Raw genomic sequence first — 23,648 nt, 5'->3', positions numbered from 1 at the left:
GCTTTGAATGCCAGCAATCCCTGTGCTTCTGTCCACATTTGGCGCCATCTTTCAACATTTTTTGTACTGCATGCTCTGTCTTCCCTTTTGGTATGCGGGAATGGATCCTGAACTTGTGAGGAATATGGTGATGGGTCTCGCCAGCACATCACGAATTGCAGTGGAGTTACTCCTAAAGCTACAAAGTGACAGCGAGGAGTCCAAGGATGATGTCGACTCGCATAATACATACGACACGAGATTGCTTGTGGCAGTCACGGACATGCTCGCCACAGTGGAACGCCACTTCTGGGCTTGGGAAACAAGCACTGAGTGGTGGGATCACATCATCACGCAAGTCTGGGATGATGAGCAGTGGCTGCAGAACTTTTGCATGAGGAAAGCCACTTTCATGGGACTGTGTGCTGAGCTCACCCCCACCCTGTGGTGCAAGGACACGAGATTGAGAGCTGTCCTGCCAGTGGAGAAGTGGGTGGCTATTGCAATCTGGAAGCTGGCAACTCCAGACAGCTACCTATCGGTCGCTAACCAGTTTGGAGTGGGAAAGTTGACCATTGGAATCGTATTGATGCAAGTTTGCAGGGCCATTAATCACATCCTGCTCAGAAGAACTGTGACTCTGGGCAATGTGCGTGACATTGTGGCTGGCTTTGCACAAATGGGTTTCCCTAACTGGGGAGGGGCGACAGATGGGTCGTATATTCCACTTCTGGCACCAGACCACCTAGCCTCTGAGTACATAAATCGGAAGGGGTATTTTTCTATGGTTCTCCAGGAGCTTGTGGATCACTGTGGGCATTTCACAGACATTAACACAGGCTGGCCCGGAAAGGTGCATGACGCATGCATCTTTCAGAACACAGGCCTGTTCAGGAAGCTGCTAACCGGGACTTTCTTCCCAGATCAGAAGATCACCGTAGGGGAAGTTGAAATGCTCATTGTGATCCTTGGACATCCTGCTTACCCTTTAATGTCATGGCTCCTGAAACCCTACACAGGGAGCCTTGACAGCAACAAGGAGCGGTTCAACAACAGGCTGAGCCATGCACCACTGTGGAGTGTGCTGTTGGCCGTTTAAAAGAACACCCCCAAGGGCCCAGGCGGGAAATGGGATCCCGGCAGAGGAAGGCAGAGGCCAGCCTGCCCCAGGGCCCAGAGCCAGAGGCTACAGAAAACTGTGGCAGACACCCGGGGGGTCTGGACAGGTGCGGGCGGTGGGGAGGGAGCCGGCGGCCTGACCCGGAGCTCTCGCGGTGCGCACACGAACTGCCCTAGCGCGGCGCCGCCGGCGAGGGGAGAATACAGCGCCCGCGCCGGGCCCGCCCTGCCGCTGACGCGATCAGCCGGCGCCGCTCGCCCGGCTGAGCTACTCCCAGTGCTCCTGAGCCCAGGCCGCGGCCCAGGCCATGCACAGGCAGGAGAGCGGCGGCCCAGACAGCTTCCCGGAGGCTCCAGCTCCGGCGCAGTGATCGTGGCTGGCTGCTCCGCTCCCCCTCTGGCTTGTGCTGGGGCGCGGGCCCGGGCCGGCACCATGTGCTGGAGGCGTCGGGGGCTCCCACAGTGAACCTTCCTCCGCGGAGCCCGCCGCGCCCCAGCTGTCCCAATGGACACGCAGGGGCCGGCGGGGCCCAGTGCCGCCGCGCGCAGAGACTTCTACTGGCTCCGCTCCTTCGTAGCGGGAGGTAAACGCCCCGCTCCCCCTGCTCTCTGCCGGCCGAGGCCGGGCTGAGACCCCTGCTGCTGCTGGGCACCCGCCCTGCCGCCGCGGGAGACGCAGCTGGGGCTCTGCGGCACCAGGCTTTGCCTTCCCCTTTGGTGTGGCCATCAAGCCCATGGTGAAAAGGGAGATGAACCCACTGTCTGCGTGCTGTGCCCCAGGGGCCTGCTGGGCATGGGCGCGGGAGCGTATGGACCCAGGGGGCCCGCACAGTGGGGGATGTGAACACCTTTGGCACAGGAGCGGCATGGTGTTTGTTGTCCGGGGACAGAGATAAGCGGCTTTCATTTGAACCACCTCACGTTGTGCCCTTCTGACCCTGTCACCGATAGGGAAAACTTGGGTGCCAGGAGATTAAATGACTTGTCCAAGGTCACGTGGTAGAGCTAGCTGTAAATCCTAGGCCAGCGGTTCTCAAACTTCATTGCATCATGACCCTCTTCTGCCAACAAAAATTACTACATGAACCCAGGAGGGGAGACCAAAGATGGAGCCTGCCCGAGCCCCACTGCCCTGGTGGGGTGAGGGCAAAGCTTCTGCCCTAGGGGGGGTTTGTAATCTTAGCCTTGGGCTGGGGGGCTTGGGCTTGAGACTTGCTGGGGCCCAGGGCCAACACCAGTCTGGGTGACCTCCCATTAAAATGGGGTCCTGACCCACTTTGGGGTCCTGACCCACAGGTTGAGAACCCCTTCCGTAGGCCATGCTCCATTTTATACTCAACCCAATGATCATCTAGCCTTCAAAGGACTATCAAAAAATGGTACCTGCCATGGAAATAGATAATACATTGTATGTAGGTTACTGTAATGTTGTTAGCAACATCTGGTATGGCTTCTGTTGGGGGTGGCAGAGGAATATGTTCTAATAGGTCTCTTTCATAACTACTATCAACTCAAGAAAATGAGACAAACTGCCTTTTAATTCCGTCTGTAGGATGGTTAGTGTTCTTAAGGATTGTGAAAGGATGTTGAGAAGCATGGCCATGAATTTTATAGTCCCCCTCCCTCCCAAATCATTACAGTATAGTTATTTCACTTCCAAAGTGGATTAAATTAATATGCAGTAAAATGCCAGATAATTTGAAAAAAAACCCCACCAATTTTTGTGTGTGGATGCAAGGCAGTTTATCCCCCCAAAAACTAAAGTTATTCCAAAAAAACCTTTCTCATGGTACACAAGATTTTAGAAAAAAGAAATGGTCCCCAAAGTCTTTATCCTGCAAGCCAATCAGTGTGCCCGAAATTGCAGGATTGAGACCTAAATGTTAAGTAGGATTCTTTGACATGTTTTAGCATTCTCTAAATAATTAGATTGTTAAAGAGGGATGGAGTCTCAAGTGTTTTTGAGACTCAGGGTTTTGGAGACCTGTTGGTGCTAAACATAAAAATGTGAAGGAAAGAAATTTCAGAGACAGCATTGCTTTAGTTTGTCTCTTTACAGCCCTTTCCCCTTGAAAACTCGATCTTTCTAAAGACATTGTCAGGAGTCAACAGAATTAACTAGTAGACAATTTTTTACATTAATATTCCTTAGGATATTATAAATAAGTGGTGGCTTGTGAGGGGAGAGTTACCTGTATGTAGCATTGTTTCTGCTTAATACAGCTTGTTTCATTCATGCACATACTCCTATTTGTATGCTTTTCAGAATCAGAAAAGATCATTACCTAACTTCTAACCAGATGCTGAATGCTCAAGCAACCTCATTATCACATTTAGGAAAGTCTCTTTTTCATGTGAATGAAATATATTGTGACTGTAGTCGTGACTTCTGAAAAATAAGGCTATTTTAAAAAAAGAAAGAAAAGGGGGGAAATATTAGAAAATGCTCTATGGAGAAAACACAGAGTTATTCCCCACACATATAGATCCTCATCTCTCATCACTGTTTGTAAAGTGTCGTGAAGATCTGTCTACTTACATTTCTCATTCTGCACTCATCACCGTGAATCTTAGTTTCTAATTGTTATATGTACCAAATATTACTGTTGAACCAGCATGGAGCTTAACCATGGAGAGAAAGCAGACAGGATGACAGAGAAGTTGAACTCTGTAGACCTAAAGAGGATGGGAAACTTAAAATAACTTGCTGAATAACTGAATGATGTTGTTGGGGGCATTCAACAGCTAACAAGAATGGTCTTTTAAAAAAAATCTAAAGATCGATTTTACTCATTTCACTAAGATTTTTAGGATTTTTTAATAAATTACATTTTTCCTGAAAATGAAAGCTTATTTACTTTTTTAATACTTTAGTTCCTGGGGGGAAAAACATTGTTCCATTTAAAAAGAAAATACAGTGGAGAAATACTTGATTTAGCTGTTGACATGAATAACTCAAACTTCCCCTGTTGTTGTTGTTGGTAAGGTGTTGCAGGATGTTGTGCCAAAACAACCATTGCACCATTGGATCGAGTAAAGATTTTGCTGCAAGCTCATAATCAACATTACAAACATCTAGGTAAGATGGCTACTGTACATTTAAAAAAGTTTAAATTTTATACTATTTAGGAAAGTAGTGTCACTCTACTTACCAATACGATTGCTGTAAACAAATGCAATGATTTGATAGGCAGTTGCTTTTTATGAGCACAGTTTCATAGTCTGCTTGCTGGATTTGGTAGGTCTGCACACAGGGGATTGTAATTAATGCTATGAGATTGTTTATCCAAGACCAATGTTAATTCAAAATATGTGTTTATAAGCAGTGAGATCCTGCAAACCTTTCCCATATGTGTAAGAAGTCTAAGAAAGTGGAGCTACTTGTGCAATTAAGGAGTGCAGGATTTGGCACTTCATTTATTTATTTTTTTCTTAAATGACTTTGGGTAAACTCCAGATTAACTACTGTAATTCAAAATTATTCCCAGAACAACTGTAACACTGCCCCCTTCGGTACATGATTAGAATCATTGCCTGGATGACGCCTGGATATTCTTGCACAACTTCATTGAGTTACAGACACACAGTAAAGCACAACCTTGAATTGGATGACTTGTACATGTAAAATACCGATTATAAGTCATGTTCACTTAGAAATCCAAGAAATTTTGTTTAAAAAGAATATTTGGGGAGGAGAAATACTGAGTTATAATACAACATTGAAATGATTATGCTTGTATTCAGTTTGATGTACAAAGAAGAAGGGAATGGCAGGGGCACTCGACTGCGCATGCAGAGTCTGAATATGTAATCTAACAATCATAAGCTGAAATAGTTGCATTGTTGACGCTAATATTCTTCTTACCCCCAGATTTTTTTTTTTAGAATATGCAATCATCAGTTTATATGTTCAAATCAAATTTCACCATACCGTGGATGTGTGATTTGATACTGGAGTACCAGGAATGACTTTGATTTGAATTGAATGCACATTCTAATTAAACATTCAGCAGAGAAAAAAAAAAAAAAAAAGATGGGGAAGGGAGAATAGGTGAAAAATAGATATAGAGAAGAACATGTTACATAGGTTCAGTTAGCCAAAACCCATGTTAAATATTTATACTGTGTCTTAATGTGTGGAGTTAAAGATACATGGACCACATGACATGTACCTTTTAAAATAAAAGAAGTTTTCAATAAATGGTTATTTTTTGAGGGGGAGGAGGGAAATTCTAACCCTGTCAAAAATATTTGTTCTCACTGAAGTTGTAGCAAGTATGAATTTCTAAAACTAAACCTTGTGAACAGGAAGAACAATTCTCTTGATGTGTGGAAAATGCCATCCTTTTTGTTTGGATAACTAAACAGAATTTTAAAAGATCACTTTTGGGCAGAGAACAAAGATAAGAAACTTCCGTTCAATGAGTAAATATTTGTCAGTCAGTATTCAAAATTACATCTGAATATGAAAAATGTTTACATATTGCAAATAATGTTTACAATTAACTGAAAGAGATGTGAGAAAATATTTCTGGTTTTTAAAATTTGTTTAATTCTTGCATTTGATAGCAACTGTGTATAGTCTAGAGAGGAGGGTTTGTAGTTAAGGCCCTTCACTGTGACTTGGGAGTGCTTGGTTTAGTTCCTGGCTCTGCCACAGATTTCCCATATGATCTTGGGCAAATGATCTCTCTCTAATTCAGTTCCCCATCCTTAAAATGGGGATGATAATGCTTAATTTTCACAGTACCCCTCTGGGATAATACATCAATGTGTGTTAGGTGCTTACATACCATGGTGGTGATGTAGTAAAGTTTGTGCATAGTTTATTTTCCTATTTCACCTTTATAGGCAGTTGTTTGTTCCCTGTTTGTGTTTTATACAGCAGTGATGGAGAAAAATAAATTTTTAATTTTAGGAAAATGATTGTAAAACCATAAATACTGACGGACTCAGAGGCAGGTGTAGTAAATTAGTCACTTTGTAATTGACTAGATTTAAAGTTATTGATGTCCTTTTTAACTTCTGTACTGTTAATGTCCAGTTTTACAGTATTTCTCTGAGGGGATATCACATCACATGGAATAGATCTCCCTCCTGCTAGGTCACATTTCCCCAATTCATGGGTCATCAAATGCATAGATTCATAAGGAGTTTCCATAGAACCTGGGTGATGAGAAGGCTGGTGGAAATAGGCCCAAATCTCCCTCCCTTTGACCACAATTGGGCAGTGAAAGCTAGTTTTCTGCTCTCCACACTTACATAAGAATAACATGATCTGGCCTTAGTTATATGCTTACTGCCCTATTGTCAGTAATACTTGCTGAAATATTTTTTTCATTGTAACTCTGTTAAATATCTTTTTTTGTATTGATGACAGGAGTGTTTTCTACATTGTGTGCTGTCCCAAAAAAGGAGGGTTACCTTGGGTTGTATAAAGGAAACGGGGCAATGATGATTAGAATATTTCCATATGGTGCAATTCAGTTTATGGCATTTGACCAGTATAAAAAGGTAGTTTGATTTATTTTGTTTCCTTTTATGGCTAGAGTGAATATAGTTTTAAAATGATAAAATAACATTAAAAGCGTGTCATTAACTAGCTCCCTCTTTTTTCACATGTGGAGTATGTGGAGTATTCTCACTTTTGCCCCCACTTTTTTAAATGAATAGAGTAATACATAATTACTCTATGTGAATACTCCACACTATGTGTAGTAATACATAATTACACATAGAGTAATTATGTATTACTCTATTCATTTAAAAAAGTGGGGGCAAAAGTGAGAATATTTTCACTTTTGCTGTAAGAAAAGCAGTTCAAAATTTTAGTTTACTGTTAGTCTCACTATGAACAAACTGAAATATTTTTGAAAATAAAGCACTCTTGAACCTCCTACTGGCCATCGTGCTAAAAAAGTGGCCCCTTTGAGCCGCTACATTCTTTACAATCAATATAAAATGTAACATCTCTTTGTTCTTTTTAATACTGTATAGGAAGGTTTATTACTTTTTAAATCAAATTGTTCATTTAAATTTGAAAGACATTCTGTCAGGGTTGATGAAGTCTATATTTGACCTGCACCGTCATCACAAGAAAAAAATTGGCTTTGCAGGATAAAATGCAGTATTTCAGGATCCCACAAGATCTGTTAATTCTCTTCTAGTGTAGTGCATTTACTGCTCCTATAATATTGGAGCTTAGATATTGGTATAAGTGTCTACTTGAGCATTGCCTATACTCAGTCAAAATTATGCCTTTACTATTGGAATGTAAAACTTCAAGGGTCAGATCCAACTTCCATTGAAGCCAGTGGAAGGACTCCAGTTGATTTCAGTGTGAGTTGTGTTGGCCCCTGAACGTGGCTGTGAGGGCTTCCTTCTCAAAGGAGCAAATTCCAGATGGCAGATATTTTGGGGGAAAGGGGAGGAACTACCTGTAGCCAGTTTCAGATGTTTAAATATTATTTTTTTTCCATTGGAACTGCATATTTTAGCTCTCTCTGGTAGCTGTGAGTAGTTCAGGAGAATTTTGAGAGTCCAGTCTTCTGAGTCCAAAACATTTTTAAAAATCTTTGTATTTTATGTTGTGCTATATACAAGAATACATGCCATAGTTCATAGCAAAAGAGCTTAGGAATCCCAGAGACACCAGAGCCCAAATCATGAGGTCTTTCCTCCTTTTTTTGTTAAATTCTTACTCAGATAAATTCCCACTGATTTATACTGATTTGAAAATGGAGTGTAGGCTTGAGGTAAACCCTAAACTTAGTCTCAGAATCTGAAAATTCCACTTGGTGCAGGACACAGATCTGAGTAACCGTGAATTTCTTATTAGGAATATAACTGTCATACAATACTAGATTATACCTGTAGTCCATCTAGTTTAGTATCCTGTCTCTGTCAGTGCACATTAACAGATGTTTCAGAGGAAGGTGCAAGAAACCCTGAATTAGGGAGATACGAAGTAATCTGCCTATGAGGGAAGTTTCTTTTTAACCCTCATCAGTTACTTGGCTTATGCTCAAACACATGAGGATTTTATATCCCTTCCAAGACTCTTATTGTTTCTTTTAACCAGTATTAATATAACATAGGATGTTTTTGCCTATATAAATTTCCAACCCTTTTTGGAATCTTGCTAAGCATTTGGCTTCAGTGAACTGTTATGACAGTGAATTTCACAGGCTAAGTTTGTGGTGTGTGGGAGAACTATTTCCATTTCTCAATTTTAAATGTGTTCCTTTTCAACTTCACTGAAAGTCCCTTTGCTCTGTGTTATGAGGGTGAATAGAAGGCCCAGTCTGCATTCTTTTGTATATCATTTTTATACTTGTACTGTGTCTCATCTCTATTGGAAAAAGTCCCATTTTTTTCAGTCTTATCAATCTACGTTTGCTGATTATAAAAATATTTTCAGTACAGTGGTATAGATAACAAATGAGGAATGTAAAAAGATTACTGAGAAGTGCTACCACTTAACAGAAATTCAGCATTCTGTTTTTCATTTGTAATGTCAGTTGCTAATACACACCTTGAAACAGTTAATATATTTACAGTAAACTTTCTGATATGTGTCTTTATCATATTTCATGTGACTTATTACTTTTGTAAAACTTTTATACTTTGTAGCTAATAAAGAAGAAGCTTGGGATTTCTGGGCATGTGCACAACTTAATGGCTGGATCCATGGCAGGTACAGCTTTATTTTCACTTTCAAACATCACCTATTTTCAAAGGTAAATATTGATTTAAGGGCTTAAGTAGTGTTTCTTGAAATAAAATGCCACTGTAAGTCTATATACAACAAGAGGTCTACCAAAAGACTTGATAGGATGAATATTTCCTTTGGAAAAATTGTTTTTAATGAAAATAAAACTTTAAAGAATATAGCAACTTAAATTTTGTTTGTGTTAAATCTTGTTAAAACAATATATTTAAAAACGCTTCCCCAAATATTTTTATAATTAAACTGCAAGCATCTGTTTTTAATCAAATAAACAGTACTCAGAGCATGAAAGTGAAAACAACTTAACTGTTTATCATTTCCAAGCTGAGAGACATATAAAGGAAAAATAGTGAGAAACAGGATTTTTTAAAAAGTGCAGAATTGGCTCCCCAGATTGGGTAACAGATTCTAGTTCTAGTATGGGTGTAGAAAGATGTTGGAAACCAACGTGAAATGGAGATCCTGTCTTACAAGAGGAGACTAAAAGAGCTTGGCTTAGTTAGTCTAGCAAAAAGAAGGCTGAGAAGGAATATGATTGTTCTCTGTAAAGACATCGGGGGGGGGGCATAAACCTAAGAGGGAGAAAAATGTTAAGTTAAAGAAAAATGTTGGCACAAGAACAAATGAGTTTAAACTGGCCACAAATAAACTTAGGCTGGAAATTAGAAGAAGGTTTCTAACCACTAGAGCTGTAAGGTTCTGGAACAGCCTCCTAATAATATTAGTGGGGACAGACATCTAATTAATTTTAAGATAGAGCTAGATAAATTTGAGTAGGATTTTGTATGATGGGGCTGTGTGCTGAGATGGGGGTGAGAGACTGGGCTTAGTGGGTCAGGGAGTGTCCCTTCTGATCCTATCTCTAATGTTCTTAAATCACATACCTCAGGATTTCAGCTTCACTTGGAGGGGTCAGATGAAAATTTTGTCCTCCCAATTTGTTTGTTTTTTTGTTTTTTCCCTTTCCTGTAAAGCATCAAAGATGGCAATAGCTGGAGGTGGGACATGGTGGGGCTGGTGCTCTGAGATGGTATAAAGAATCCTTTGTTTTAGATGCCTGGCTGGTGAGTCTTGCTCATGTGCTAATGGTCAGAGTTTAGGGAGTCGGAAAGGAATTTTCCTTCAGGTCAGATTGACTGGGAACTTGGTGTTTTTTTTTTTCCCCCCCTTCCTCTGTAGCATGGCGTGCAGGTTGCTTGCTAGATCATCTGGGTATCTCACCAAATCAGTTCTCTGCCATTGCAGGGACCATGGGTACTGTGCACCTTGGCCCCTCCTATCCTCTGTCTATGTCACAGTATAGTTTGTTTTTTGAGGGCTGTAATACTTCAATCTAAACCAGGTTATGGGCTCAATACTGGAGAAACTGGGTGCAGTTTAGAGGCCTATGATGTGCAGGAGATCAGAGTAGATGATGTGGTGATCCCTTCTGGTCTTAAACTCTATGACTCTGAAATGGGTGGATTCTTTGGACCTTCGTATGATCCCTGGCCTTATAGGACGCTTTGGAATATTGTCATGGAACTCTTCTGAGCAGTCTTTTTTTTTTTTAAATCTGAGTTCTAACAATTATTATGGTATTAGAAGAAATAACAGTTAGCAAGCTGTGAGTGTAAAATATGAGGCATGCATTTTTATTTTCCCACTCAACCCAAAACAGCTAAGGAACGCAGTGGGGAGGTAAAAACTAATTCTTATTCCTACCTTTATATGAAGAGGACTTAACATTGATTGGCATTTTCCACATAGTCATTAAATGGTATTAAATAGGTAGCTTTTGTTTTTAAAAAAATTGACTAACAGTGGACTACTGACACTATTGCCTTCAATTAAGCAGAAAAGAACCTCATGAAATAAAGATCCCTCTCCTTGCCCCGCATATTGAACAAACAACCAAACAAAAGAAGAGAGAATGAAAAGAAACAATCCATAAAATCCTAAAAGCTAACAAAATCCATTTGGCAAGACGTGGTCAAGACTTGGTTAGACTACATTAACTCTTTTATTTGTATTACAGTAGCACCTTGAGACCAACCAACTATTGTGCTAAGTATTGTACAAATACTAGCATAAGAGACAGTCCCTGCCACAAACAGCCTAAAATCTCAGTAGATCAGATAGATCAGTGGTTCTCAACCGGCAGTATGCAGAAGTCTTCCAGGGGGTAGGTACATTAACTCATCTAGATATTTGGCTAGTTTTATAAAAAGCACTAGCAAAGTCAGTACAGTGCAAAATTTCATACAGACAAAATGAGAAAGTAATAATTTTTTTCACTAATAGTGTGCTGTGACACTTGTATTTTTATGTCTGATTTTGTAAGCAAGTAGTTTAAGTGAGGTAAAACTTGGGGGCACACAAGACAAATCAGACTCCCGAAAGGGGTACAGTTGTCTGGAAAGGTTGAGAACCACTGCAATAGACTAAATGAGGAGTGGGAAGGAATATAACACACATGCAGAGGGAAAGGAAGGGGTAAGGATTGGAGCGAAGGTGGGAAAGGGTTGTAGGAGAAGGGAAAGACGAAGGATGTGAGCATGGAAGGCAGTGGAGTAAGGCTGAAGTGAAGAGACTGTGAATGAAGGTCTGGAAGGGAGTTGGAGTAAATGGCCATTTAACACAGAGGAGAGAAAAAACTGAGCAAAGAGTCTGATAACATTAGCGTCCAACAGTGCCAAGTGCAACCCAATTAGTCTTGCTGGCTTGAGTCTCTAGTTGGCTCTTGGGGAAGCATAGGACTTCACGTGCCATGGTACCTTTGGAGAAGGGGTTTTCTCCAGCATCCCTGGACTCAGAACTGTGTCACAGAAGAGGGTGATTCTGCCTGCGCCTCTTCTCCCTTGTGATGCAGCTGTATGTTCCACAGCTGCTTCTGTTAAGTTGTGTTTTTAAACACTGGAGATGTGGTAGTCCTGTCTAGCCAGGGTTCTTCACAACATTGCTAATGTAAGTGGAACTGAATCACTGTTAGCAATGGTAGGAAACAAACATATTTCCTAATATACGCAGGTCAAAGGTATCCCTCTGCAATCAGGAGAAAAGTAGTGGGGATGGGGGAAGTATGAGTGACTGCAATGAAAAAAACCATTGTAATGTATATATTCAAGGAGGTCTGGTTAAAGTTACTGTGGAGACTTTAACTCTGAATTTCCTGACTCTTTTGTGATTCAAATTTCAACCATAACACTTAATTAACAGATAATTGCTTTATCATTTCCTTTAAGGAAAGAGAATTGGCTGAGAGGAAAGAAAAAATGGTAGATATTAGAGAATTGTTTAGAGATTAAAAAACAAAACAAACTCTCTAAAAGTAAGGATTTTGAAAACAAAGCCATTTGAGTTCTCCAAATGTAAAAACAACTGTACTGAAGCACAAGAAACATGTGTTTCCCCCTACTTTTGATAAACTAGTTTTGGCTGTTGTTCATCAAAAGTAGAGGGAAACACATGTTTCTTGTGCTTCAGTACAGTTGTTTTCAGAATAATTCATGTGGTATAAGAGTAAGTATAAGGAACTTTAGCCCATCAGCTAATTTACAGAAAGTGACTGAAAATAAAGGTTTAGAATGAAAGTACCATCTCAGTATTAACTACAACATCCTTGTCTTTGTTATCACACTAGGATGAAGGTACAATACAAAAGGAATCATTCAGCTAACTCCTTGAGATGTAAGCAATTTAATTATATTTTACAGGTCTAGGCAGGGCCGTCCCTAGACATTTTGGTGCCCTACGCAGCCCCCCGGGGGACGGGGGGGGTGTCTGCAGGCCTCTGCAGGGGGGGCTGTGCCCAAGGTCTGTGGGGGGCAAGAGTAGGCTTGGGGGGCAGGTGGGAAACCGCTCCGTCGGCTCGTGCTGGGGGGTGGAGTGGGTTGGGGCCAGGTCGCTCCACTTCCTGCTGCCCAGTGATTGCAGGGCGGGCCAAACCCCACACTCATGGGGCAGCGGGAAGTGGAGTGATCCGGCCCCAGCCTGCTCTGCTCTGCTCCCCAGGCTTCCAGCCTTAGGACTTGGGGGGCAGAGGGGAATCGCACCCCAGCACTCACCGGCGGCATGGCTGGGAGCTGGCGGAGCAGAGTGGGCTGGGGCTGGGTTGCTCCACTTCCTGCTGCCCAGTGATTGCAGGGCGGGCCAGACCCCACACTCATGGGGCGGTGGGAAGTGGAGTGACCTGGCCCCAGCCTGCTCTGCTCTGATCCCCGGGCTTCCAGCCTTGGGACTTGGGGGGCAGAGGGGAATCGCACCCCAGCACTCACCGGCGGTGTGGCTGGGAGCTGGCGGAGTAGAGTGGGCTGGGGCTGGGTTGCTCCACTTCCTGCCTCCTAGTGAGTGGAGTCCCCTGGGACATAGCTCAGGGGAAGGGGTGGGGTGGAGTGGAGTGGGGATGGGGCGGAGCAGGGGTGGGGGTTTTGGGGAAGAGGTGAGGGGAGCAAGGGTGGGGGCAGCTTTTCTGGCCGCCTCAGTTGGCCAAGGGATCAGGCTGGCTGCTGGAGCAGCACACAGCTGCGTAGGGCACCAGGAAATTTGGGGCAATTTGGTGCCCCACGCAGCTGCTTAGTTTGCATATAGGTAAGGGTGGCCCTGGGTCTAGGAACTGTAGAATTTCCTGTAACTTTCCTGAGATAGGGAAGCTCCTTGACCTACCTGACAGGTCTGCTAGACTTCAACTATTTTCTCATATGTGCTGTTGCTGCAGTGGAGAAAAAATTCCTTGTGCTGTAGTCATGGGGTTCCATTCATGGTTTAAAAATACATTCAGCCTGGGTAACTTAGTCCATTCCCCTACACTAGTGTAAGACTGTACCTTGTGCTATTTGTGTAGTTCAGGTTCCTTTTGAACATTCGCTGACAATATAGCCAGATAGGACTCCCTTTGGTCTTCAAGTTAAACTTGTCATTAGAAGTCCTATATTTGAGGCATCCAAAAGAATTTTTTCAATGTATGTATTTTTTGAAAAAAGAGGATTCTGCAGTTTGTCTCCCTATAGAATGATGGAACAATAGAGAATAGTAGTTTTCCACTTCCAAGGAAGAAGGAAAAAATGATTTTTAATCAAGGCTGGTGTATATGCAATACATACATTTAATAGGCACAATTCTCCTTCAGCCTTTCTTTCTTTGCTCTAGAGAGATGCTTTCTTTTTTTCGTCTTTAAACTTCCATTTGACAAAGAAGGAAGAGTAAGAAGGTGAAATAATGGTAGGAAATCCTGTAGAGAACTGGAGATGAATGCTTGTACAGCTGATCTCAATAACAGCTCCCAGATCCAGACACCATTGGGGAAACAAAACAGAGAGTTTGAAGTAATCCCTGTTGTGTTTCATGGCTTTATGATCTTTCTGAAGAAGTGGTTTCTTTCAGCAAAGAGGGAACAAATTGTCGTATTCTTGCAGGCCAGTGCTATGCTCTGTCTGTAAATCTCAGTTCCTGCCTCTTATCCAGGAAATATCTTACTATTTCTAATCCCATCTCGTAAAAGAAGAAGTTGTGGAAAAGATGTTAGCCCAGCACCAGATAATTCTAGATAATTTGATCAGCTGTCAAATTTTGTGGTGCCGGCTGAGCTCCGACATCTCTACTGTCTAATATTTAGGCAGTAGAGATGAGATTAGACTCTAGAATTTATGCTGGGTCTTTTGTCTTTTGCATTCATTGTCACAGTTTGGCCCTTGAATCTTGCAGAAGAAGTAGTCGCTATTCTAAATCAATGTGGAAATTCTAAATCAAAAAATAAATATTGATACCCCCTGCTGTATTTCTGCCTACAGGAGGGGTTTTCAACCTTTTTCTTTCTGAGCCTCACCCCAGCATGCTGTAAAAATGCCACGGCCCACCTGTGCCACAACTGTGTTTCTGCATATCCAGTAGATTAAAAGCTAGGGCCAGTGTTAGGAGGTAGCAAGCAGAGCAATTACCCAGGGCCCCACCCTGACAGGGGGCCCTGAGAAGCTAAGTTGCTCAGGCTTTGGCTTTCAGCCTTGGGCCCCAGCGAGTCTAACATGGCCTTGTTCTCTGGTCTACTTTGGCAGATCCCTGAAACCTGCTTGCAGCCCCCCAGGAGGCCCTGATCCCCTGGTTGAGAATTGCTGGCCTAGAGGAACAGGGATAAGTGTCTTTCTCCCACTATTTACCATTGGTTCCAAAGAAACCATAGAGATTGTGGCCCACACTGCATTTGTTGAGTCATTAGGACTTTTCAGAGTGTACTCCCTTCATCAAACTTTGAGGCTAGAGGACTTAATCAAAAACATGTAAAATATGGGTCTTGTTAAGGCCTTTTCACATGCAGTTTTTTGCACTCCTCCATTCAGAGTTTTCCAGATTCAGATGCTATTTGGATTTAGGTTTGGCCACTTGTTGTGTGCAACAAACTCCTGGAGGTTCTGTTGGTCAGTCTTTGTCTGAGGAATATGCATCCAGCTTTACTTGGATGACTACTTGATCAGGGCAGGGATTAGATAGTCCATTTCCTCAAATGTAACTGCTTTTTTGTGAACTGTGAAATCTCATCTGGATAGGACTCTAGTTACTCCACTTTGAAATAGTGTTAGACACTCCATTAGGGAAAGTCCAGATGTTGCCAGACGGACTGTAGTCTGTTGGGGCTTGCTTTGGTTGTGCAGGTCAGTTGGGACTTTGCAATTAACATCAATTGAACCCTGGGTGACACTATCCCAGAGACACTCCTCATACATATGCCTGCTGTTTTGTCAGAAAAACACTCCACACTCTCTGAAATGTATCTTACTCTTCTGCAGCAAGTGTGTTATTGGGAGGATAATCCGGGGGCAAGAACCTTTGGTTCTCTGATTTAAGAAGCTTAGCCCTGGTCTACACTACGGGGTTAGGTCGAATTTAGCTACGTTAGGTCTACTTAAAAATGACTGCGTCCACACAACCAACCCCGTTCAGTCTACCTAAAGGGCTCTTCAAATCGACTTCTGTACTCTTCCACAACAAGGGGAGAAGCGCTAAAATTGACCTTGCTGGGTCGAATTTGGGGTAGTGCGGACGCAAATCAACGGTATTGGCCTCCGGGAGCTATCCCAGAGTGTTCCATTGTGACCACTCTGGACAGCACTTTGAACTCCGATGCACTAGCCAGGTATACAGGAAAAGCCCTGGGAACGTTTGAATTTCATTTCCTGTTTGGTCAGCGTGGCGAACTCAGCAGCACAGGTGAGCATACAGTCCCCCCAGAATCGCAAACGAGCTCCAGCATGGACCGAAAGGGAGACACTGGATCTGATTGCTATACGGGGAGAAGCATCTGTGCAGGCTGAACTCCGATCAAAAAGAAGAAATGCAAATATATATGCCAAAGTCTCACAGGGCATGTTAGAGAGAGGCTACAACAGGGACACACAGCAGTGCCGTGTGAAAGTTAAGGAGCTCAGGCAAGCCTACCAAATGACAAAGGAGGCAAACGGTCTCTCCAGATCAGGGCCCCATACATGCCTTTTCTATGATCAGCTGCATGGCATTCTAGGGGGGACCCTACCACTATCCCACCACTGTCCGTGGACACCTGCAAGGGAGGAGTCTCACGCAACAGGGAGGAGGATTTTGTGGATGAGGAAGAGGAGGAGAATGTGCAGCAGGCAAACGGTGAATTGTTCTCCCTGGCAGCCAGGATCTTTTCATCACCCTGGAGCCAATACCCTCCCAAGGCAGGATCCCCAACCCTGAAGCCGGCGAAGGCACCTCCGGTGAGTGCACATTTGTAACTACAGTACAGGTTTTAAAAGCAATAGTGTTTAATGTTTGATTTGCCCTGAAGAATTGGGATCCATTCACGGCCAGTACAGCTACTGGACAAGTCTGTTCACATGTCTGGGGATGGAGTGGGAATCCTCCAGGGACATCTCCATGAAGCTCTCTTGGAGGTACTCTGAAAGCCTTTGCAGAGGGTTTCTGGGGAGGGCTGCCTTATTTTGTCCTCCACGGTAAGACACTTTACCATGCTAAGCCAATAGCAAGTATTCTAGAATCATTGCAGCACAAAGCATGGCAGCAAATGGTCCTGGGTTTTGGTCCCATTCAAGCAACATTCGGTCTATATCTTTCTGTGTTAGCCTCAGTAGAGTGATATCCTTCAACGTCCCCTGGTTGAAATAGGGGAATTTTTGTAAGGGAACAGTAAAAGGACCCCGTTCATGCTGGGCTGTTTGCGCTTGGCTAAAAGGGATCATCCCAGAGAATAGTCACACGGTGTGGGGGAGGGGAGAAGGGATCATCCTGGAGAATAGTCACACGGCGGGGGGGGAGGGGGGAGAAGAAGAAGGAGAAGGGATTATCCCAGAGAATAGCCATGCGAAGGGTTTGGGGGAGGTGTGTGCTGCACATCCACCTGAAAACTGCAGCCCGTCCTTTTAAATGTAAAACCCAACCCATTGCTTGCTCTGGGAAAGGAGGGTGCTGCAGTTTGAAAACATTCCCACATGTTATGAAGGCGTAAGAAGCCAACCCTGCGTACCAAAAGGCTTACCATGGCTGCCTGGAAACCATATTCTGTTGCCCAGCCATGTGTGTGTGATGTGTTACCATACCGGCAATATAAAAGGCAAAATGTGACCTTGTACCTAAAGCACATGTGCTGTCTGCTGTGAATTGCTTGCTTCATTGTGAAAGTCTCCCTTTTGTTCTCAGAGAAATGTATCATCTTAAATTTTACTCTCCCTCTTTATCTCCCTCCAGGTGCAAATGTTTCTACGCTCCCCCTATCATCTCTGTCCCTGAGGTTCTCGCAGATTAGAAGGCGAAAAAAACCCACTCGCGATGACATGTTTGCTGAGCTCATGCAGTCCTCCTGCACTGATAGGGAACAGCTTAGTGCATGGAGGCATTCAGTGGCAGAGGCCAGGAAAGAATTAAGTGAGCGCGAAGAGCGGAGGAAGGACGCGATGCTGAGGCTAATGGGGGAGCAAACGGACATGATGAAGCGTTTGTTGGAGCTGCAGGAAAGCCAGCAAGAGCACAGACACCCCCCAACCCCTCCGCACATCCACTGTATAATCGCCTGCCCTCCTTCCCAGGTTCCATATCCACCTCACCCAGATGGCCAAGAACACAGAGGGGGAGGCTCTGGGCACCCAGCCACTCCACTCCAGAGGATGGCCCAAGCAACAGAATGCTGTCATTCAAACAGTTTGTTTGTTTGTTGTAGTCACATTAACAATGTGGCCTTGTCCTTCCCTCCTCTCCCACCCCTCTCGGGCTACCTTGTCCGTTATCTCTTTCTTTATTAATTAAAAAAAAAAAAAAAAAAGCACGGTTTCAAAACAATAGTTACTTTATTTTGAAGAGGGGAGGGTGGTTGCCTTACAGGGAATTAAAATCAACAAAGGGGGCGGGTTTGCATCAAGGAGAAACATACACAACTGTCACACTGTAGCCTGGCCAGTCACGAAACTGGTTTTCAAAGCCTTTCTGGTGCGCAGCGTGCCTAGCTGTGCTCTTCTAATCGCGGTGGTGTCTGGCTGCTCAAAATCGGACGCCAGGCGATTTGCCTCAACTTCCCACCCCGCTATAAACATCTCCCCCTTACTCTCACAGATATTATGGAGCACACAGCAAGCAGCAATAACAATGGGAATGTTGGTTGCGCTGAGGTCTGACCTAGTCAGCAAACAGCGCCAGTGAGCTTTTAAACGTTCAAAGGCACATTCTACCACCCTTCTGCACTTGTTCAGCGTATAGTTGAACTGCTCCTTACTATTGTCCAGGCTGCCTGCGAAAGGCTTCATGAGCCATGGGAGCAAGGGGTAGGCTGGGTCCCCAAGGGCAACTATTGGCATTTCAACATCCCCAATGGTAATTTTCTGGTCTAGGAAGTAAGTCCCTTCTTGCAGCTGCGTGAACAGCCTGGAGTTCCTAAATATGCGGGTGTCCTGCACCTTTCCTGGCCATCCCACGTTGATGTCAGTTAAATGTCCCTTGTGATCCACCAGTGCTTGCAGCACCATTGAGAAGTACCCCTTGCAGTTTATGTACTGGTTGGCAAGGTGGTCCGGTGCCAAGATGGGGATATGAGTTCCGCCTATCGCCCCACCACAGTTAGGGAACCCTATTGCAGCAAAGCCATCCACTATGACTTGCACGTTCCTCAGAGTCACTACCCTTGATAACAGAACGTCAATGATTGCATTGCATTGGCTACTTGAATCACAGTAAACTTGCCCACTCCAAATTGATTCCTGACTGACAGGTAGCAGTCAGGCGTTGCAAGCTTCCACAGGGCTATCGCCACTCGCTTCACAACTGTCAGGGCAGCTCTCATCTGGCTATTCCTGCGCTTCAGGGTGGGGGAAAGCAACTCACAGAGTTCCAGGAAAGTGGTCTTACGCATGTGAAAGTTTCGCAGCCACTGTGAATCATCCCATACCTGCAACACTATGCAATCCTAGCAATCTGTGCTTGTTTGTCTGGCCCAGAATCAGCATTCCACTTTGTCAACCAGCCCCACTGCTGCCATGATGTCCCAATTGCCACAGCCCGTGCTTTCAGGAACGTCTGTGTCTCTGTCCTCATCAATATCCTCCTCGTGCTGGCGTCTCTTAGCCTGGTTCCGCATATAGTCCAGGATAATGCGCAAGGTTTACAATGATCACAACAGCAGTGGTGACAGTGAGCTGAGTGGGCTTCATGCTTGCCGTAGTATAGCGTCTGCGTGGGTGACCCAGGAAAAAGGGCGCGAAACGATTGTCTGCCATTGCTTTCACGGAGGGAGGGGCAACTGATGACATATACCCGAAACCACCCACAACAATATTTTTGCCCCATCAGGCATTGGGCGCTTAACTCAGAATTCCAGTGGGCAGCGGAGACTGTGGGATAGCTACCCACAGTGCACTGCTCTGTAAGTCTATGCTAGCCACGGTAATGAGGATGCACTCCGCCTACTTAATGCACTTAGTGGGGACATACGCAATTGACTGTATAAAATCGATTTCTAAAGATGGACTTCTGTAAAATCAACGTAATTTTGTAGTGTAGACATACCCTTAGATTGCATAATGACCAATGTTAGCTTTCTGCGATGGAGAGCTAGTCTGTGGGTTCTTTCCAAGCTCAATTGGAAAGTCTCATTCGGCTTACTACAATTTGAAGAAACTTCTCTGGAGAAGTCACCTTGTTCTGGTAATGTATAGGAAGATGATGGTGCCTGTGTAATCATGATATCACTACAAGTATACAGTTCCAAGAGGAAGCCAATCTTCTGCCACTGTGTAGAAGTATGCTCCCCCTCTTCAACATATCCCTTCTTCAGGACTTATCTATCTGCTATGGCAAGTCAATTTAAATGTTTATTTGTTTAGCAGGAGTGAGTGGTTCCTGCAGAAAACCGTTTGAATTTGTGTTTTTTTTTTTCCCCTGAAAGCAAATTATTACTGATTTTGTCACTGGGATGGCACCAGAGATGAACACCCGAGTTTTGCTTCTGATGGTTCAGTTCCTTCATGGGTTGGGGAGTGGAAGCTTAACCACTGTCCTTTGTAATCTGAAGATTTCATAAAACTTGGGCACTAAGTTGAAACAAGAAAATGCCCTTTCTTTGAGCATTTTAATCCCAAGATCAACACCTATTCTCCTAAGATGCTAAGCAGAGGCCTTCTGTAAAATTAAATACTTATTGTAATAAATCTGACTCTGCCAATAATATATCTGAATGTGCTTTCTACCTTTCCCAACTGAAAATAAAGATTTAAATATATTTTTTTTAATGGTCTGAAGAGGAGATTCCAAGATTGCCTGGATTTTATAGTTCCTCTGAGACCCTTAATAAGACTGCAAGTATTTCACTTATCTCACAGTGGTTTTTGTTGTAACTGAATCCTACTTTGAAAAAAGAAGTTTTACTCACTGGATGGCAAATGTGTCCTTGAATTTTGTTAGGTCTGGACTAAGGAATTTAGTACACCTAATTAGTATGCGCTCATCTTGTTTTCAAGCCTCCATGAGAACCTTCAAATCCATTATGGCTAAATATTTGGCTTGCTGCCCTTACTCCTTTCCAGAACAAGTTAAGAGGATACTCCATTAGACTTCTCTCTGCTCAGACTGAGGGGGCTGAAACATGGTCCCTTGATGTCTGCAATGTGTCAGTATAGTCTCATTTTCCATTCTAACAAGGTTCTGTTCTGCAGGTTTGTGTCCGAGTTTAAAAACTGCAGTATGATGAGCCTACCTCTTTTTTGGATGCTGGTTGCTCTGTCTGCCCTGTATACTAGACAGTAGTTGTAGGATGGAGTAGAAGAGAAGTGTAACAAGACAGAATTTCATACCTTGTAATTGTTTGTTTTATCTTCCTCTTCTCCCACTTTACTACCATCTTTGTCCCTTACATTTGTTTTGTTTTTTCTTTTATACTTTAAAAATTTCTTGATTGTGTGTAGGTGGGTGGTGGAGAGAATATTAAAATTATATTACATACTCTTACCTTAATTGAATCTTCTTTGCTTCCTGGGTTATAATTGTAAAATGGGGAAGGGCGGTAGGAGGGGGCAACTACAGCAATTTCAGATATTTGTAAGTGATTTTAGTTTTCCCTCCATGTTGCTTGTAAACAATTCATGGGTTACTATCTACCTCATAGGCTAGTGGTAGAGAGAGACTAATTATTCAAATGATGGTGTTAGTGATGACTGTCATTGTTTTAATGTATGTTCTGTTTGTGAACTGCCCCTAAAATGGCAACATCTAAGCCTCTATGCAAATTTGGAGCAGCATGATGGTTGATCTTCAGATTTCTGTTGTCCAAGTAAATATCATCTTATGAAGTCTAACCAAAGAAAAATACAGCTATAGCGATTTATAATGGAAGTGATGATATAAAGTTAACTACAGGGCATGTCAGTGGTGCTGCAATAACACTTGGTCAGATTTACAACCCTGAATCATGTACGTAGCATTTAATCACACAACACTGACTTCAAATGGGCTACTGCCACAATTAAGTGCTGCATGCCTAATTAAGGACCACAGAATCTGGCTCTGTAAACAATGTGGCATTAACTAATTTATTGTCATTCAGCTAAGAGTAAATAGAATGATTAAAAAACCCAATTAAATATCAACATAAATCAAAACTATTATTGTTAGCCTTATTTTAAGTTTTCATTTAGAATAACTTCAGTGTGTTCAGATACCACTTAAATATACACTTACAAATGTACAGTAATTGTATCGTTAAGACTTTTTGCTAACATCACTTTTTGGAAATTAAATGTATAAGTCTGTGGTGTTCTCTCATTTAATGTTTGAATATTTAAAAATGTGAGGATTAGGTCCTATGTCCCTGATCCTACAAAGATTTACTCGCTACTTATGCAAGTGAGTAGTCCCACTGACTCCAATGGGGTTATTCATATGAGTCCAGTTAGTAAAATAAGCCATTGCAGGATTGAGGTTTAGTTGCATAGCTCCTATGAATGCTGATGGATACAAATGTAATACTCAGTGCATGACTGAGTTTAGTTCTCTTAGCCTCTGATTAAAGGTAGACTTTTAAATTTGACTTTTTAAAAGTTGTTGAGTATACATTCTTATGTTAATTATTTGCCTTGAAAGGATCTTTTGTTGCTTAAAACTATATAAGAACAATTAAGGTATGTGGTGGTGGTCTTTTTTTTAAATAGGTATAACAGCAGTCATTTGTACTTACCCTCTTGATATGGTTAGAGCACGTCTGGCATTCCAAGTGAAAGGGGAGCACAAGTACACAGGAATTATTCATGCATTCAAGACCATTTATACAAAGGTATTTAATTTTCTCCTTCCATACTTGTTAAAGAAAAATGTGGTGGTTATATTTTTTTAATGCTGTGCACCACTATTTAATGACCTGAGGGAAACAAATGTGAATTTGGCTTCGACTGTGTGTGTAGCACACTCTCGTTTTACAAAAGGGTCTGGATGCTCCCCTTTTACTCATGCTGGTGGAGGGTGGCTCAAGCTGGTGGAAATGGCAGAGGACAACAAATTGGGAATAACAGTGGTATATACTCCTGAGGTTTTTGCCTTCGAGAATATTTATAACAGGGGTTGGAAAGCCAACATACTTATTTGCGTGTATTGGAAATCATCTCCCTACTTTGTGATCCTGGGTGTAGGTAGACCTGCCTTCTCCTAAGCATTTTCTCCTCTGTCTTCTAAGCAGCCAATTTATAGTCCCTCCTCTCAGCATCTGAGGAAGAGGAAGATGAGGTTAATATTAATACCTCATTGCGTGGCTAGCACTGTCATACAAATGACTTGTCAGTACAATCAGTTCCATAATAATCTAACTATTTCTACTTCTGTTTGCCATGAATTGTTTGTATTTTTATTTTTCCTTCAAAAGGAAGGAGGTTACATTGGATTTTACAGAGGACTGATGCCAACAGTTGTAGGAATGGCTCCTTATGCAGGTAAGTTAAAAATTTTGTTGCCAGCATTGTGTATGTGTCTCACAGTTGTATTTGCAAAATTTGTATTCGCTTCTGTTAAACTGAAGGGCTAAATTTCTGCTTGGACAGAATGGAAAGGGTAAACTGCAGGGAGTCATTTGTAGCTTCCTGATCTGTTGGTAGATCAGCTTTTGATGTTGATCAGTGCAAGTTAGAATAGCTGCTGTAACTTATACCACTGGTGAAAATCCCTAAGTGACCTTTCTGAGATGTGAGAGGCCAGTGACTGAGTTCTCCTCTCGCTCCCCACCCCTAAAACTTCTCCGATGGAAAAAGGTGCAGGACCTGTTCCTAAACCTGGCCAATCTGGCTGTAGTTGCTGTGTGAAAGGCCCACACAAACTAAGGGAAATAGACTGACTATAAAGGGGAAAC

The 23,648-nt window shown here is 42.9% G+C and overlaps 1 protein-coding gene across 2 annotated transcripts in view; it reads left to right on the top strand.

Moving 5' to 3' along the window:
• Positions 1–1,340: 1,340 nt before the first annotated feature.
• Positions 1,341–23,648, top strand: part of SLC25A16 (solute carrier family 25 member 16) — a 34,258-nt gene continuing 11,950 nt past the window's right edge. Inside the window, exons 1-6 of one of the 2 annotated variants that reach the window (XM_074958893.1) lie at positions 1,341–1,682; positions 4,085–4,177; positions 6,479–6,612; positions 8,731–8,794; positions 22,465–22,586; positions 23,169–23,235. In XM_074958893.1, the coding sequence (XP_074814994.1) occupies positions 1,604–1,682; positions 4,085–4,177; positions 6,479–6,612; positions 8,731–8,794; positions 22,465–22,586; positions 23,169–23,235 (559 nt within the window). In that variant the 5' untranslated portion in view covers positions 1,341–1,603. The remainder of the gene's footprint in view (positions 1,683–4,084; positions 4,178–6,478; positions 6,613–8,730; positions 8,795–22,464; positions 22,587–23,168; positions 23,236–23,648) is intronic. The other variant, XM_074958894.1, reaches the window with a different exon arrangement.

This window comes from Natator depressus, chromosome 7 (genome assembly GCF_965152275.1).
Source record: "Natator depressus isolate rNatDep1 chromosome 7, rNatDep2.hap1, whole genome shotgun sequence".
Taxonomy (NCBI): domain Eukaryota; kingdom Metazoa; phylum Chordata; order Testudines; family Cheloniidae; genus Natator; species Natator depressus.
This window is presented reverse-complemented; position numbering and strand designations above follow the sequence as displayed.